The 15673-nt window shown below is 36.8% G+C and overlaps 1 protein-coding gene across 6 annotated transcripts in view; it reads left to right on the top strand.

The window, feature by feature from the left end:
• LOC311300094 (syntaxin-binding protein 4) overlaps positions 1-15673 on the top strand; it is a 43508-nt gene that overhangs the window by 17641 nt on the left and 10194 nt on the right. For 5 of the 6 annotated variants that reach the window (XM_084424206.1, XM_084424204.1, XM_084424208.1 and 2 more), the window contains 9 exons: positions 2366-2435; positions 2640-2714; positions 5510-5589; positions 7388-7511; positions 7654-7795; positions 10992-11098; positions 11221-11362; positions 11510-11582; positions 14639-14727. In XM_084424206.1, coding sequence (XP_084280332.1) covers positions 2366-2435; positions 2640-2714; positions 5510-5589; positions 7388-7511; positions 7654-7795; positions 10992-11098; positions 11221-11362; positions 11510-11582; positions 14639-14727 — 902 coding nt within the window. Of the gene's footprint in view, positions 1-1323; positions 1431-2365; positions 2436-2639; positions 2715-5509; positions 5590-7387; positions 7512-7653; positions 7796-10991; positions 11099-11220; positions 11363-11509; positions 11583-14638; positions 14728-15673 lie in introns of those variants that run through there. The other variant, XM_084424209.1, reaches the window with a different exon arrangement.

Here is a 15673-nt window from a genome sequence, read left to right as displayed (position 1 = left end):
GTACTGGTGATCCGAGAACTGCTGTACCTGTACGTTCGGTAGTGCGCGCATGCTCAGTATCAGCTGCTCGTGCTCATCACTTCTCTCAGCACAACATGTCTCAGTTCAGTGAACTGTTGGAGTTACTGCAGTAACATATACTCCGGGATATTGTTTATTTCGAGTCGGAGGGACTGTGTCAGGCATGTCCAAAAATGAGTAACTTTAGTAACTTGTGGATCAGCGCTGACACACAAACTGTTTTGAACGACTCAGTCTGATTTAGTGTACTGGTTCGACTGGTTCACTAAAAAGAACTGGTTCAAAAGAACGATTCGTTCATGAACCGGACATCACTACTTTATCGAGCTATTTTAGACACTGTGATAAAAGAGGTGATGAGCAATGCAAGTGTTTTTTGACCTTGGATGCATATAAACCTATTGTAGGAGACCTACAAAATTAGTAACCTTTAAAGTAGCATAATTGGGGAACTTTATACATTTATCCAGGTGGTCTCCTAAAAGTTTTAAACAGTGTAATTTATAGTCTCTCAGACATGCTGGTTTAGCTTTTAGACTAGCATAATCACATTGTTACCAGCAAAACCTAGGTGGTGAGGCTCAGGCTAGTCAACAATGGGAGGTTGAAATCTGCTCTGACCAGCGAGCTTGATTAAATTGCTTTGATCCACATTATAGTCAACAGCTTTTGCTAATGAACAAAGTGAATCAATCTTGTTATTATGAATCTGTAATTGGAGATTAGCTTTACATTTAAACCAAAATCAGAATTTGAATGTGAAACAGAAATTCAAAAGTTAAGGCATAAATTTAGAAAGGAAACTGTGTCAGTGCAGCTGTTTACATTTCTACGAAACAGATTGTCTGTCTCACTGCGTATACCTCTGCTTAAGTCTCTCACGTGTGAAGGGGAGTTCATCCCTGTGCTTAGAGTTAATGCCCCTGACGGACTGGAATTAGAGTCTGTCTCCCATTCTGCTGCTACAGAGCACGGGGTATGGGAGCTTATATGGGCGCATGCGCTCTGCGGGGTCTTTGCTTGTTTTTAGCCATCTCACGCGATTGCTGTTAGCTCGCCATTCAGAGAACCTAGCTAGCTTTCTGGCTGCTCTCTTTGGCTTGGTGGAAAGACATTATAAACATGCTGGTATTTAACTGGGAGACAGATATTCTGAGGGAATCTAGACAGATTTTCACAGTACTGATGATAATCCTGGGTGACTGTAAAATCGGATACCCGAAAGGTGGTATTTGGCTAAAGTGCTCTGAAACAAAGTAAGACGTAGGTGACCCCTTTGAGACTTTGCAGCTTGTTCCATTCCGGATTTGATTTGCTCTGACAAGATATCACTGAAGTGAAGGTAGAAGACATAACCCTGACCTACATCTGAGAGAGATGTTCTTAATATGTCCTACGGAAATGAAAAGGTTTGAGGGCCGGATGCTGTCTCTTCTGCAGCCACAATTTGCTAAAACACACGAGAAGTTGCTAAATTATGAAAATAAAAAATGTTAACACTTGAATGATGGCCATCTCTTAAACCAAAATGCAGTTTGGACTTTTTCTGGGCTGTTTACACTTTTTATGTTGTATAAATCGTTTTGACAAAATTTTAGTTTATGGTCACAGCTAACAGAGTCAACACCATTAAAGTCATGGTAAATTTACAAAAGTATATATTTCATTTATTTAGGTGATCAACATTAGCTGCTTATGTTTTTAGTTCTTAAATGCCTGTACTTTTAAATCTTTCATAGTGGACTACAGATTTAATGAGTACATATATTATCTTTCAAAAGTTTGGGGTCGGTAAGAAAATACAGTAAAAACAAATATTATTGCAATTTAAAATAACTGTTTTCTATTTGAATATGTTTTAAAATGTAATTCATTCCTTTGACGGTAAAACTGAATTTTCAGCATCATTATTCCAGTCTTCAGTGTCACATGATCCTTTAGAAATCATTCTAGTATAATGATTTGATGCTCAAGAATCATGTATTATTATTATCAATGTTGAAAACAGTTGTGCTGCTTGATATTTTTGTTGAAACTGCTACATTTTATTCAGGATACTTTGATGACTAGAAAGTTCAAAAGAACCACATTTATTTGAAACCTTATGGAATATTATAAATGTCTTTACTGATCACTTTTGATCAATTTAATGAATCTATGCTGAATATACACACATTGGAAGTTTACATTTCTTTAGAAGGAAAACAAAAGTACGGACCCCAAACCTTTTGATGATAGAAATGGAAAAAGATTACGAATATTATAATGTAGTATGTAATAGTAATATATTTGTCGAGTCATTTTATGGGTCTTAATAGTATTTACTTTGTAAATGTTTCAATAGGAAGCCTGCAGCCTGGAGACCAAATATTGGAGGTGAATGGTGAAAGCTTGATTGGTGTGACAAGTGAACGGTACATACTACACTCTCTTACTTCTATTCTCCATGTATGTATTTTCTGTGATAACTTCAAAATAAATTAAGTCTTAAAATACCTCAAAGACTGTTTATTAAGCTTGTGTTCACTTTTACCTCTGAAATTGCAAAAAAAAATAATTTTTAGCCACTTGTAATTATTTTAAAACACTTGATGCCTGATATTGTTCTTTGATTGTAGAGCGGTGGACATTCTTAGATCAGCATCCTCAACCAATCACATGCGCCTTCTCATTGCCAGAGATGAGGAAGCCAGGTAAGCCCCTGATCCTTCCATTATAACATCTGCTCTGAAGATCACAAACTTCATGTGCATTGAGACATTTAAAAAGTTGCTTTTAAATGTTGCTTCCAAAGAAAAAAAAAAAAAGAACATTAGATTCAAAGCACATTGATAATCATGATCAAAGAATACTGAAAAAAACACATCATGGTTTTCCCCCAAAAAATGTTAACCTGCACAATTGTTTTTAACATTGATGATAATAATAAATGTTTCTTAAGCATCAAATCATCATGTTAGAGTGATTTCTGAAGGGTCATGTGACAATTCAGTGAAAATTCAGCTTTGGAATAAATGACATTTTAAAATATATAAAATAGAAAAGTTATTTTCAATTGTAATAATATTTCATAATATTACTGTTTTTACTGTATATCAAATAAAGGCAGCCTTGGTGAGCATAAGAGACTTCTTTTAGACCCCACAGAAGTGTATATGTAAAAAATAACTGGAAAAAAAAGGAATGTTTTTTGGTTTTTCTTTCCATCTCTACTGCTGATAGTCAATTTCATTGCCAACCTGCCACTTACTTGGTGACATTTAATCAACCTAAACACTTGCCATCACTTAAACACACTCATCCACTGATATTGATCTATGGTTGTCTGACCTGAGTACATTTCATTTGAATGTCCACCCCTTAGAAGACACGTTAAATAATTCAATGAAAGATGAATAATTTTGTTCATAAACTAGATCTGACTGAGTTTTGGCAGTGCCTGTGAGTCTCTTGGCGAGCTATTCAAAGACGAGTTTCTGGCCCGCATGGCTCCCATATACTGTTCATTTCGCTCACTAGAAAAAAACTATCAATGGAAAATCAGTATCACTGCGTATGGCAATGCTAGTAGTGACTTTTCACTTTCTAAAACTTCAGTTAAATTAGGTCTATTGCCTTTTAGTAACGAGCAATCATTTTCAGTCATGAGCATTTTTAATGCTCTAATGGTTTGAATTTATTTGAAATAGAAATCTTTTGTAACATTATAAATGGCTTTACTGTCACTTTTGATCAATTTAATGCATGTTTCATGAATAGAGGTATACATTTCTTTAAAAAAATCTTACTGACCCCAAACTTTTGAACAGATATTTAAAAAACTTTTGAACAGATTAGTGCAAACACTTATAAATTTTACATTGTCAAATGTAATCTTTAGCAAATCTCAAAATAAATATGAGTCTGTGAGAGTCAGTGGCATGACCGCAGTGTACTTTTGAACTTTACACATAGACAGATTGGCAGGAGATTCAGTCCCATGGCTCTGGACTGGCAGCCCAGGGATTGTATGAATGAAGGAAAAAGCCATTCCATGCATGGAGATATGGAGGGAGCGAGTGCGAGGGAGAATGGGAACAGACTCACATTTTAAGCCATGATGAGATGAGTCCTTGCGTCTCCATGCTTTAATCTGCGTTCTGCCCTTAACCAATGCGCATTGAGGGGATTACGCCTCTGCCTCCATGCAAAGACCTCCGCTGCCTTCTCTCGCATATCAACAACCTGGAAGTCTTCAGGGACCGAAAGACTGAGCACAGCATTTCTGGGCTTTTTGTTTGTGTGTATTTATGAGGAAGATGGTTTAGAATGTGCATGTACACACATTCTATTGTTTATTGAGACAGCGTTCATGCCTTTTAGAGTCAGCTCCTTACCATATGCATCACAACCTTGTGTGACCTGCCTCCCTTTAATCCGCACTGATAACCTGTCCTGAGGACGGAGGAAAAAGAGGAAAAAGCTCTTTTTGCATCGCATCACTCATTTCGAAAGCTGTCACTTTGAGTACACCTATATATTTTAGGCTTAGAGTAAATATGATTCGGCTCTGATATGGAGGAATGCAAAGAATTATGGGTCTAGTTATTGAAGGCTTGGCTGTGTTTATATAGTCTTCTGAACCCACATAGTCTTTGTATTGTGGTTAAAACAAGCAAAGATCTGGGATCACTCAGGGACACCTGCATGTAGGTAAAGAGGCCAGTGGCTGAGCCTGTGCACCAGTGCGTAATAAACACATGTCCATAACTGAATAAGGTTTGAGTTCAGTTACAGGACATTTCTGTTGACCTATATCTGACATTCAAGAGGTGTCTGGTGGATAATGGCCTGGGAACTAAAGAGAACTCAGCATGTTTATTTTTACTCAATAGGCTGATCACAAAATCCATTTACATTGCTTTATCTTTCAGTAACAGAACAATGATCTATCTATCTATCTATCTGTTTTCTAAAGAAAATATTTTTCTGGGACATATAATAATACATTTCTAAAAGTAAAATGTAATTTTTTTTATTTATTATTATTATTATTTTTTGTGGTTGGACCAATGACAATTTTGGCAGGGAAAGTACAATTTTGAATTACTGGCCTTATTGTCGAGCCCTATATTGGCATTGGCAGTCAATCAGACTACTTGCAGCAGAATGAAACGTTTAGAGTAGATTTATAACAGTGGTCATGCTTTTTCCTTCTAGTAATGATGTGGAATAATTTTAATCACTGAATTCAGCCCTCTAGAGAGGACCTGTATCTGCTTAGAGCATATTTGGATTGTGTAGATACCATGTGAACATAATTACATTCCGTCCTAAACTAATTAACTGACATTTTATTATTTTGGAATAGTGCAAGCTGTTACTGAAGTAAGGACTGTTATGTCATTTAAGTGTCTACATTTTTTTTTTTTATATATGTTTTTGAAGGTTTACATTTTTTTTCTTGGACGGTTGCATTATTGTTATTTCTTCTTTTGTCTTTGTGTAGTCGAGAATTTGCTGAGCTCCTTGAAAAATATGGCTCGAACGGAAGCACAGGATCTACCAGGAATTCTCCTATTCAGCAAAGTATGTATATTCTCTCACGTTTGAAATGCACATTATATAAATCCTTTTTATTCATTCATTTTTGAATATGTTTAGAATATCTCTCTTTCATAACCTCACCACTTCCTGACATGACAAAGGTTATGAAATGCTGATTCATGCAATATGATCCTCACAACTGGCTAACAAACGGGAGGAATAGAGAAAGAAATTCACATCATCATCCCTAACCATTTGAACTTCTACATTCATACTCTTTCTCAAATATAAATGAAAAACAGGAGACAAACAAACTGTGTTTTCAAAAAACAGTCTCTTTTTTTGAGGGGCTCAAGTCAATTATAATTATAATGTTTGGGGGAGAAACAAATCAGCCCTTGAAAATGGCTTAAGACAGCGCATTTGTCCATTATGCAATTTTGAACATCTGTTTCTGCCGGAGGAAAGACGCTTCACAGGAAAAGTTCTTGAGAACGGAGCGTGCGCTCAGTCTTATCCCTGCTCTCCCCTCTGTGTAGAATATTCTAATGATGTAACTTGCTTTAAGCACAGCAAAGAGTTTCATTTGAGTCTTTAATTTAAAAGTGCAAATGAGAGATTTACAGGAGTTATGTTCAGATGGCTTCGTCTGGACGTTTTGTGTTTGTTTTTGACGGATGAAGTTTCAATGAAGTTTCCGAGATTGGCAAAACTTGCAAACTCAAAAAACTTAGTATTCACTCAAAGAATTACAGTGCTATGCATAAGTTTAGACACCCATACTAAAGTTGACTAAAAAGAGGAATAAAAAATCATCTTTTGGAAACTGAACTTAATGCCTTAATTAAAAAAATTAGGAAAAATCCAACCTTTAAGGACACCAATTTTCTTTGTGAATGAATAATGCATCGTAAATAAATAAATGCTCTTCCTTAAAATACAGGGTGCATAAGTTTGGACACCCCTATGTTAAATTCCCATAGAGGCAGGCAGATTTTTTTTTTAAAGGCCAGTTACTTCATGGATCCAGGATACTATGCATCCTGATAAAGTTCCCTTGGCCTTTGGAATTAAAATAGCCTCACATCATCACATAGCCTTCACCATACCTAGAGATTGGCATGGTTTTATTTCAGTTAGCCTAATAGCTAGTTTGATTTGCATTGAGAGATGATCTTATGGAAAGTACCCCATGCCAATCTCTAGGTATGGTGAAGGCTATGTGATGATGTGGGGCTATTTTAATTCCAAAGGCCAAGGGAACTTTATCAGGATGCATAGTATCCTAAACAAAAAATAAAATAAAAATACTTAAAAATAAAAATCTGCCTGCCTCTATGGGAATTTAACATAGGGGTGTCCAAACTTATGCACCCTGTATTTTAAGGAAGAGCATTTATTTATTTACGATGCATTATTCATTCACAAAGAAAATTGGTGTCCTTAAAGGTTGGATTTTTCCTAATTTTTTCAATCAAAGTTCAATTTCCAAAAGATGATTTTTTATTCCTCTTTTTAGTCAACTTTAGCATGGGTGTATTAACTTATGCATAGCACTGTATATACTTAGTCTTTGAAGAGAATTTTCCGTTTGTTAATTTTTTCAGTTTTTGCTACATTATGCAACAGTTAGCTCAGACAAACAGAGTTCCAATAATAACTTTTATTAAAATTGTGGATTAAACAAGCCAGTGTTTTTGAAATGGATAACTTTATGGATTGTGTCACTGCCCTCTGGTGGTTATCATATAAGCTTGCATAATTACTAACTACGTAGTGTTATGTCAAGTTTGATCGGGTATTTTGTAGTAATAACCAAATCTCACTTTTTGTGCCACAGCAGGCAGATACTTGGACAGCATATCATCGGGGTCTTCGTCCAGATCTCAGAGTCCTCTATTGCTTAGTCCTGCTGGATCTCAGAGTAATTACAACAACACAGGACCCATGCTACGCTCCCTAAGGTACTGATAACAAATTATTATTTAGTCTAGTAAAGTTTACATACTGAGTTGTTTAACAGTTTATTTTGATTCAGTACCACGCTGTACTTCACTAGTCATTTTGAGTATGTGTGTGTGTGTGTGTGTGTGTGTTTGGTTTCAGTCACCCAGGTGAAGGGGTGATTCAGCTGATATCAATCGCTCGCTCCTGCAGTCTGGGTATTACCATTGGAGGTGGCTCCAACAGAACTGATGGCCCTGCAGTTTTCATCCAGGAAGTGCTGTCTGGAGGAGACTGTCATCGGGTGAGAGATTGGCTCCCTTTAACAAACTGTGTGCCTGTGTGTATTTGTGCATAAAGTGTTAGTGTTTCCACGCAGAAATCATTGATCAAGGATCAGTAATTTATTTGCACTGCAGATTTTGAGTGGTCTGATTCCCGGACAAATGACTTTCAGTTAATAGAAAACATAAGGTGGGTTCCATTTGACTGTAAGTGAAGTTCGCTTCGGCATAAGGAATAAGGGAACATCGATACATCACTTCACAGGATGTGGAGAGGGAAATTTAACCACCAGTCATTGCATGTCAGTCCAGTATTAAAGAAGTTTGTATAAAAGAATGGTGGTGAAAATGAGTTGAGGCTCCTACATTTTGACTTGAGTTTACCTGTCCCAGGTGTGGAGTGCAAATCTCATGATTACTTTAAAAAAAAAGATTAAATATACATCTAATATATCCAAATGTTTATTTTCATAATAAACAATGCAACAGACATGTATCACTCAGTGTAGCACTTTCAAAAATGACAGTATATATTAATTAAATTATTAATGACTTAATAGTTATATATGCACATATATTACATACACGTGTATTAAATGAAAGTACGGTCATTTATATTGCATTCATTTACTGAAGCATATTATGTCATCATACCTCGGTCTCGTTGAATATGCGCAACACAAGTTTCGTAAATCAAACACTTATAGCTACAAATGCGTGAGACTTAAAACAGTATTTTCACTGACTGATTTATATGACGATGTGTAGTTAAAGATACACATTATACATTTTGTAACAAGTGTAATTTTTTAATCATTTAATTTGTTTAATATTGTTGTTAAATACACAATTAATAGCAATTGCATTAATGCCATCTCTAAAGAGACTGTGAAAACTCATTAACTTGTAATGAGTCTAGAGGTCAACTCTAGAGGTCTAAAAAACAAAAACAAATACATTTTGCGGAAGAACTAATTTCTTGGCTGTGCTTTGGCTCTACATGGCTGTGTGAATTTATATGTTTATCCTACTGATCATAAAACATTCACTTCTAGGCTTAAGGGATATCACCAGTTTAGATGGAAAGGATCTCAAGCTGACTAGCTGAAGACATTACTTAAGCTATAATAATAGACACGGTACTCCCTTGACTACCAACCATAGTGAAATGACCCTTCACAATAGATGATGCTTTACAATGAACTCTGTTAGAGAGCTACATATGGCAATCTATCTGTTCAATAAAATACCTTACTATCTCCGCATTGCTTTTACAACATTTCAAATTCCTTAGTTCTCGCCATCTCTGAAAAGCCAAGCCAATGTTGATTCTTGTTTTATTACGAGCTCTGTCGCGTTCTCTTTTTGCCTGCAGACTCTCCTTTGTGTGCAATTTCCCTTGAAAACCAGCCTGCTACGTCTAAAATATAAACACTTAAAATAGGCTTACCATAGTGAATCAGAGTAAGACAAGTACACGTTTTGGAAGAAGGATTGATGATGTATTGACTAATTGTTTAATGTTTGTTAACAACAGTGAGAACAACAAACACAAATGAGATGTCCAGCTCAGAGTAAACACTTCCACGAATTGTGTGACATATCCCGCATATGTCACACAATTCGTGGAAGTGTTTACTCTGAGCTGGAGAAAGAAACAGATTAGAAACCTCTGGGAATCTTGCCCCCAATGCAAGGATAACTCAGCTTTTTACACCTTACCAATAAGCTTCAACACATTTAGCCATCTTTATCACTGAGGGAGTCAGGATTTAAGTGAGGATAACATCCTAGAATGTCAGACTACTACGTTATAGCCTGATCCAGTGCAAAGGTTTCCTCTTAAAGTAGGTAGGTAGTAGGTAGTAAGTAGGTATCTCCTGGAAATGATCTAAGCAATTTATCCCCTGCTTTACATTGTTTTCCCCAGTAAGTGCTTTTCCTGAAAGACAAAATAGGTTTAGACTCCGCTGGGCTGTTCTGGACATGGACAGTGCTGTCGCAGCAGACTGCAGAGGTCAGGTGCACCCCGTCTAGGGCATCGCCCTCCCTGTGGAATATAAAACTCCACAACGGGGAGGGGAGCTGTACTATTCACCTACAAGACTATTGTGCTGAAACTCAGATATTCAATATCGCTTCGATTTTCAGCGTCAGATTGTTGGCCATCTGTAACATCTATTAAATAAGGTCCCATGTCCGTTTTGAATCTTTTAGCCAGAATCAATGATCATAACTCAGAGCTTCCAATCTGAAATATTGTTACCATGTTTTTGGTCATTGGAATTCTTCTTCTTTTTTTTTTTTTTTAAGAATCACTTTGTCTAGCCTTTAGTTTTAGTGTTTACTTGCATATATTGGTGTCTCCAAACGCTAGCCTCACTTTTATTGTTGCTCATAGGAGACGAGAGGAATGCTGCAATAAGTAACTGAATTGGTATTTAATCTTACTCAATATTCTTGTTGTGTCCTCCAGTAAAAATGTTCAAACGTTTGGAGTGAGTACCATTTTTTTCTACAAAAAATCATACATGGAGTAATCATTTGATTTAACTAACCAGTAGGACTTAAAAAAGTAACAAATACTTGCCGATATTGATACAACTCTGATATCCACCTAAGTTTTACCGTAGGAGACATTTTTAACTTGAGTGTGCAAGACTTTCAGTTATTTTAGCTGTACAAAACAGCTTGTTATGCTACTTGATATTGCAAACATGGTTTTACAACCAAACAATTGCAAACAAATTTAGTTTAATGGATTGTCATAATTATAAACAAACTAGTTTGTAGTGCAAATTGTTCCACTGTTAACTGCAGTTGTTGTATTTATTTACCTATAGTGGCAAATGAATCAGAACTCTCACACATTCACAGAACATAGCTTACTTCTGTGTTGCAAAATAAGGTGGATATAGTGCATCCCTAAACAATCAAGCTGTGGAAATGGTTTGGAAGCGGATTGGATTCACTCGAATGTGAGACTTTTGGCACAGTTGTGTAGTTTTAGTGACTTTGGTGTCTCTGGGGGGATGGAGTTGCTGTAGTGGTGTCCTCTGTAAAGACATGAGAGAGGTCTCCACCTGGTGATGAGTAGTGCAGTAGGTTATGTTCCTGCTGATGCTGTTGGTGCAGCTTTCTCAAACTGAACGTCTGCCAAGAATTGTGACTGATCAGCAACATTTAGTAAGGATCTTCATTCCTTTGGCCTTATAGGATGGACGGCTCAGACCTGGAGATCAGCTTATCGCCGTTAACAAGGAGTCGTTGATAGGAGTCACATATGAGGAGGCCAAAAGTGTGCTCAATAAAGTGAAATTCAGGTATTCGCTCTGGTTCATGTAGCTTTACGTCTTTTGAACAATATTTAATAATTAATCAGTATCATTGTACTTATTTCTTTTATAGAATTTATTTCTTTTGTCCCTGTTCTTTACCTTTGAAGTCAGGAACAAGTGGTGGATATTGCCTTCATTCCAGGAAAAGGACCTTTTTCCAACAGCCCATTATTGCATAATGGGGTTCAGAGGGGGGCTGGAAATGGATACAACGCCAGCCGGTTAAAGGTTCATGTCCGATCTCCTGAGGTGAGTGTTTAATAGTGTACAAATCATGTCATGTCTCTGTATAATTATTATGACACCAATATCTTGTTGTGTACATTGTACACAGGCAATTTCCTTGTTATGGTCTTTTTACTAAGCATGCAATGCTTCATAACTTTCTTCTCATAGATGCGACAAGAGGAAACAGTTCCAGTCCTTTCATCCTCCCCAGAAATCTGCCCTCCAGACATACAGGTTTCAGGTACATGTCTCAAAGGTTGGCTCATAACACCCTTAACTCTATATTAATGAGCTTTACAGCTAGTTTCCACCCTTTCTCATCACCCACATGAACAGTGCAGATTTTGTTATTCATAAGGCTAATATTTCCATTTTGAAAGGAGTACTCTAATTTCATAACATTTATATCATATTATGTTAGTGTTTTACAGCAAACAAATTTACATTAAAATATCTAATATATAAATATAAATTATCTTAATATCTGTTAAAAAGTTTGGGTTCATTAAGATTTTTAAGAAATCATCTTTATTCAACAAAGATGCATTGAATTGAATGAATACTGGAAGTAGTTGCTCTCTTAGTTTCTTTACCTTGCAGATTGCACCTTGTGTCTTAGTGAAAGTAGCATCCAAAATGAACCAGTGCATGGAGAAACAGGATTTATTGCAAAGCAATTATTTATTTTGAGAGAGAAAGATTGGGGATTAGTCAGTAGCAGTGTTTGGATTTTAATCAACGGCTAGTTGCAAAGTAATCTCTCTGTGCTCCGGGGGTCGGGCATGTATGTGAGGTGTTGAAATTACACAATCAAATTCTAGAAGACATAACCAAATAAAGGAAGAAGGCCTCTTTCATGTTGAGTCAGATTGTGCTCTTATCTCAGTTCACAGCAGCTGGGTAGCTGTTTAATACAGATTGATTTGCTGTGCGTAATGTGTAATCCTTTCTTGAGGCACAAAATGGGATTGATAAATTGTTATAGAAACCATACAGAGATAGCCCCTTAGGTCCATTTTATGCTATTAGATACTTTGAAGAAGCTATCTGTGTGGATGTTAACATGTCAAGTCACTTCTCCAGACACTGAGATCTTTGTATGCTTAAATAATGCCCCAAAATGCTCTGTATTTCTCTGCATAGAGGACCAAAAAGTATTTTGACACCTGTGGACATATCCAAAAACATCGGAAGGTTGTGTATTAGATACAAAATACCAAACCCAGTGGAATCTGCAAACAAATAATGCAAGACCTTCGAATTTCGATCCATTTTTTATCATTTGAAACCATTGAAACCGTCAAGAAACCTTTTTTTAAATGTGTGCTGTCTTTAAAATAAATGCCTTTTGGTTTGATATTTTGACATTTGGCATTCAGACATTTTAAAGTATGGCTTCAGTGTCCAAATACATTGTGGCGCCACTGTATTTCACGTTCACACTATGAATGCATGTCAGGCCCACTGAGATGTGCACCCACGCACCTGTCCGTCAGGCTATCCCTGGCTCGCCCTTGAACCCTGGGTGAACCCTCGTGTTTACGAGCACAGTGTTCTAATCATTCATGACATCTATGAAGTGTATAGTGCTTAATTACCCATTTATCCAGACTAGCTGATAAAATCTTAGAAGAATAATGGGCACTGTAATCCTGCAAAAGCCCTTCTGGGAGTCCTTCCTGGAAAGGTAGACTGATTGTGCTCAGGCTCAGACACATGCTTATGGTCATTCGTTGTCATTCTTTAATAATTGTGATTTGTAGAGATGTGGAGATTGTTATAGAATTCTGCTATCCAATGGAAACTGATGTTTACAACTGGTTTGCACCTAACATAAAGGCTGACTGTTATTTAGTTAAATGAATGTACTACACTAGGCTAAACATGAAACTATTTATATAAGTTGATTTAAGTGCTTATGTTGTCAGATTTTGAGCTTGGACACTGGATAGTTGAATTTCTGATGCCACCCATATCACTTGAAGAATTTTTGGAAGAATATCTTGGCTGCTCTTTCCCAAAGTGATTGGGGACTGTCAAGAAGTGAAAATGCAAAAAAGCACCAAAAAGCATCATAACAGTTGTCTAAATTAATCATATGCTATATCCCAAGTCTTCCAAAGTCATATAATAGCTTTGTGTGATAATCTTCCCCTCCATGATGCTCTGAAATGGACTAGACAAAAAGTGACAAAATGTGATTTGTGTTAGGACCCCAAATCTAATGTTGCCATATGTAGTTTGAGAGTACTTGGGAAAATGGTGCTCAAGTTAAATGGTCACTTTTATTGTAGTTTTTTGTGATTGATAATAATAATAATAATAATAATACATTTTATTTATTTGGCGCCTTTCTGGACACTCAAGGTCGCCTTACAATAAGGTGCATTAAGACAAACTAAGAACTAACTAGGGTAAAAACTAGCATAAAAACAGGTTAAAATACATCAGTTAAAAGCAGTACAGGAGGATAATGCAGTAGTGGTCAGACTAAGTAGGCTTGTCTAAACAGATGAGTTTTGAGTGTGAATTTAAAGTGTTGGAGTGAGTCAGAGTTGCGGAGGTCAGGGGGGAGACCTGATGAGCTTGATAGCTCACCATTCACTTTCATGATAAGGAAAACTGGCCAGAGAATTCTTCAAAAAATTCACCTTTTGTAATTTCTCCTTATGTAAGAAAGGAATTGATATGCATTTGAACAACATTTGGGTGATTTGACAGAATTCATATTTAGATTAACTATCCCTTCGATTAATAGTTACGCTACAAACATATTTGGCTATCCACATGCTTGCAATTCTGGTGGAACATTCATAGAAGCACCATTAATCTGGATTGTTTTAGTTGTCCTGGATTGTGTACAATCAGCTCCACCTGTTAAATCCACTCCCCCTGTCCGAGCTCCCTGCTGTGCGTGTTGGTCCTGAATTACCAGCATTGAACCTGTCTGAGTCTGCGTGAGTCTGACGTGTCTGAGCTCAACCTGTCAGTCATGAGCGTCAGAAGGCAGCTAAATCCCCTGCGTTGCTTAACAATACACACGCCACTGAAAGCACTGGCGTTAATACCTCTCTTTCTCTATCGCTATCTCTCTCGCCCCCTAGATTCAAATCCCTCACACAGGTCATAATCTTTATTGTATTAATATAATACCCATTCATTTGTTCTCCTAGACAATGAAAAAAACACATTAAGGCCATGTTTTCCAAAGCAGCTAACTAGCTCTCACCACTAAATGCTGTAATCTGAGTATGACTCTTAAAGTTGGTGTTTTTTACGTCCCTTTTCCCCCCTCAGCCTCCACCGCACAGAGACCAGCCACTGTTTCCAAACCCAAGATCTCGCTGGACCCCCACATACGGCTCAAATCAGAGAAGCTTGATCTGGTAAGCCTGGTTTACACAAACAGTGATTTTCAACCTTCTTTTTATTGTTGCAATGTAAATGAACAATGTCTACTCATTCTCCATGTTACCTGGACCAAGAAATTCACATTTATTTGTCACCAAAAGTATTTTGACAATTCCAGGGCTTTCGTGAAAACTACAGATTACACTCCCGCCCACGGACAGTCAGATCAACAGAGGGTTATTACAAAACAGTTATTGTAAAGTTAATGTATTATCACTAAAAATTTCATCGTGCTTTGTCTACTCTTTAAACAGCGTTATGGTAAAAATGGTCCACTATGGCTACAGCTTTTGCACCTGTGACAGAAGGCCATTTCTTTCAGTTTTGCCCCCTCCATTTGGCATAAAACAGTTTTCGTGGCCAAATGTTGACTACGTTTGGGTAGGATGTTTTTTTGTTTTTTTTATATACATTAAATAAATAAATAATGCTGTTAATTTAGGGATGTTATTCTGCGCAAATGTAATTCTCTTTATATATATATTTGCATTATTCATGATTGCAATGACATTATGCTTGTACCTGTACTTTTTAGTAATGATTAGGAAAATGTGGTGAATTTAAAGGGTTAATCCCCCATTGGAATCTGTACGATTGACTTCAAAAGGAGCCTGTATCTCAGTGCAGAGTAACTAACCTCTCATATCTCAGTGTCACTTTCCTCATAGATATCTGTCTCTGCTCTTTGTTATGGTGCAGTTGTTTAGCAGAGATTTAATTTAATCCTGCTGATCCTGGGGCTGACCCTAATCTACCGTCCCATTAATAGGATTAGGTCTCAATGGACGAGAGCACTTAAATGTGGACTAAAGGCACAATGCACACTACGTTAAGTGTTGCACGAACAGGTATTTGACATGGTGCAAAGTTTTCTATGTGACTTTATACTGTTCATTGCACTGTTTTTCAAGCAGATATTTT

The sequence above is a fragment of the Rutilus rutilus genome (genome assembly GCF_951802725.1).
Source record: "Rutilus rutilus genome assembly, chromosome: 1".
In the NCBI taxonomy this organism is placed as follows: domain Eukaryota; kingdom Metazoa; phylum Chordata; class Actinopteri; order Cypriniformes; family Leuciscidae; genus Rutilus; species Rutilus rutilus.
This window is presented reverse-complemented; position numbering and strand designations above follow the sequence as displayed.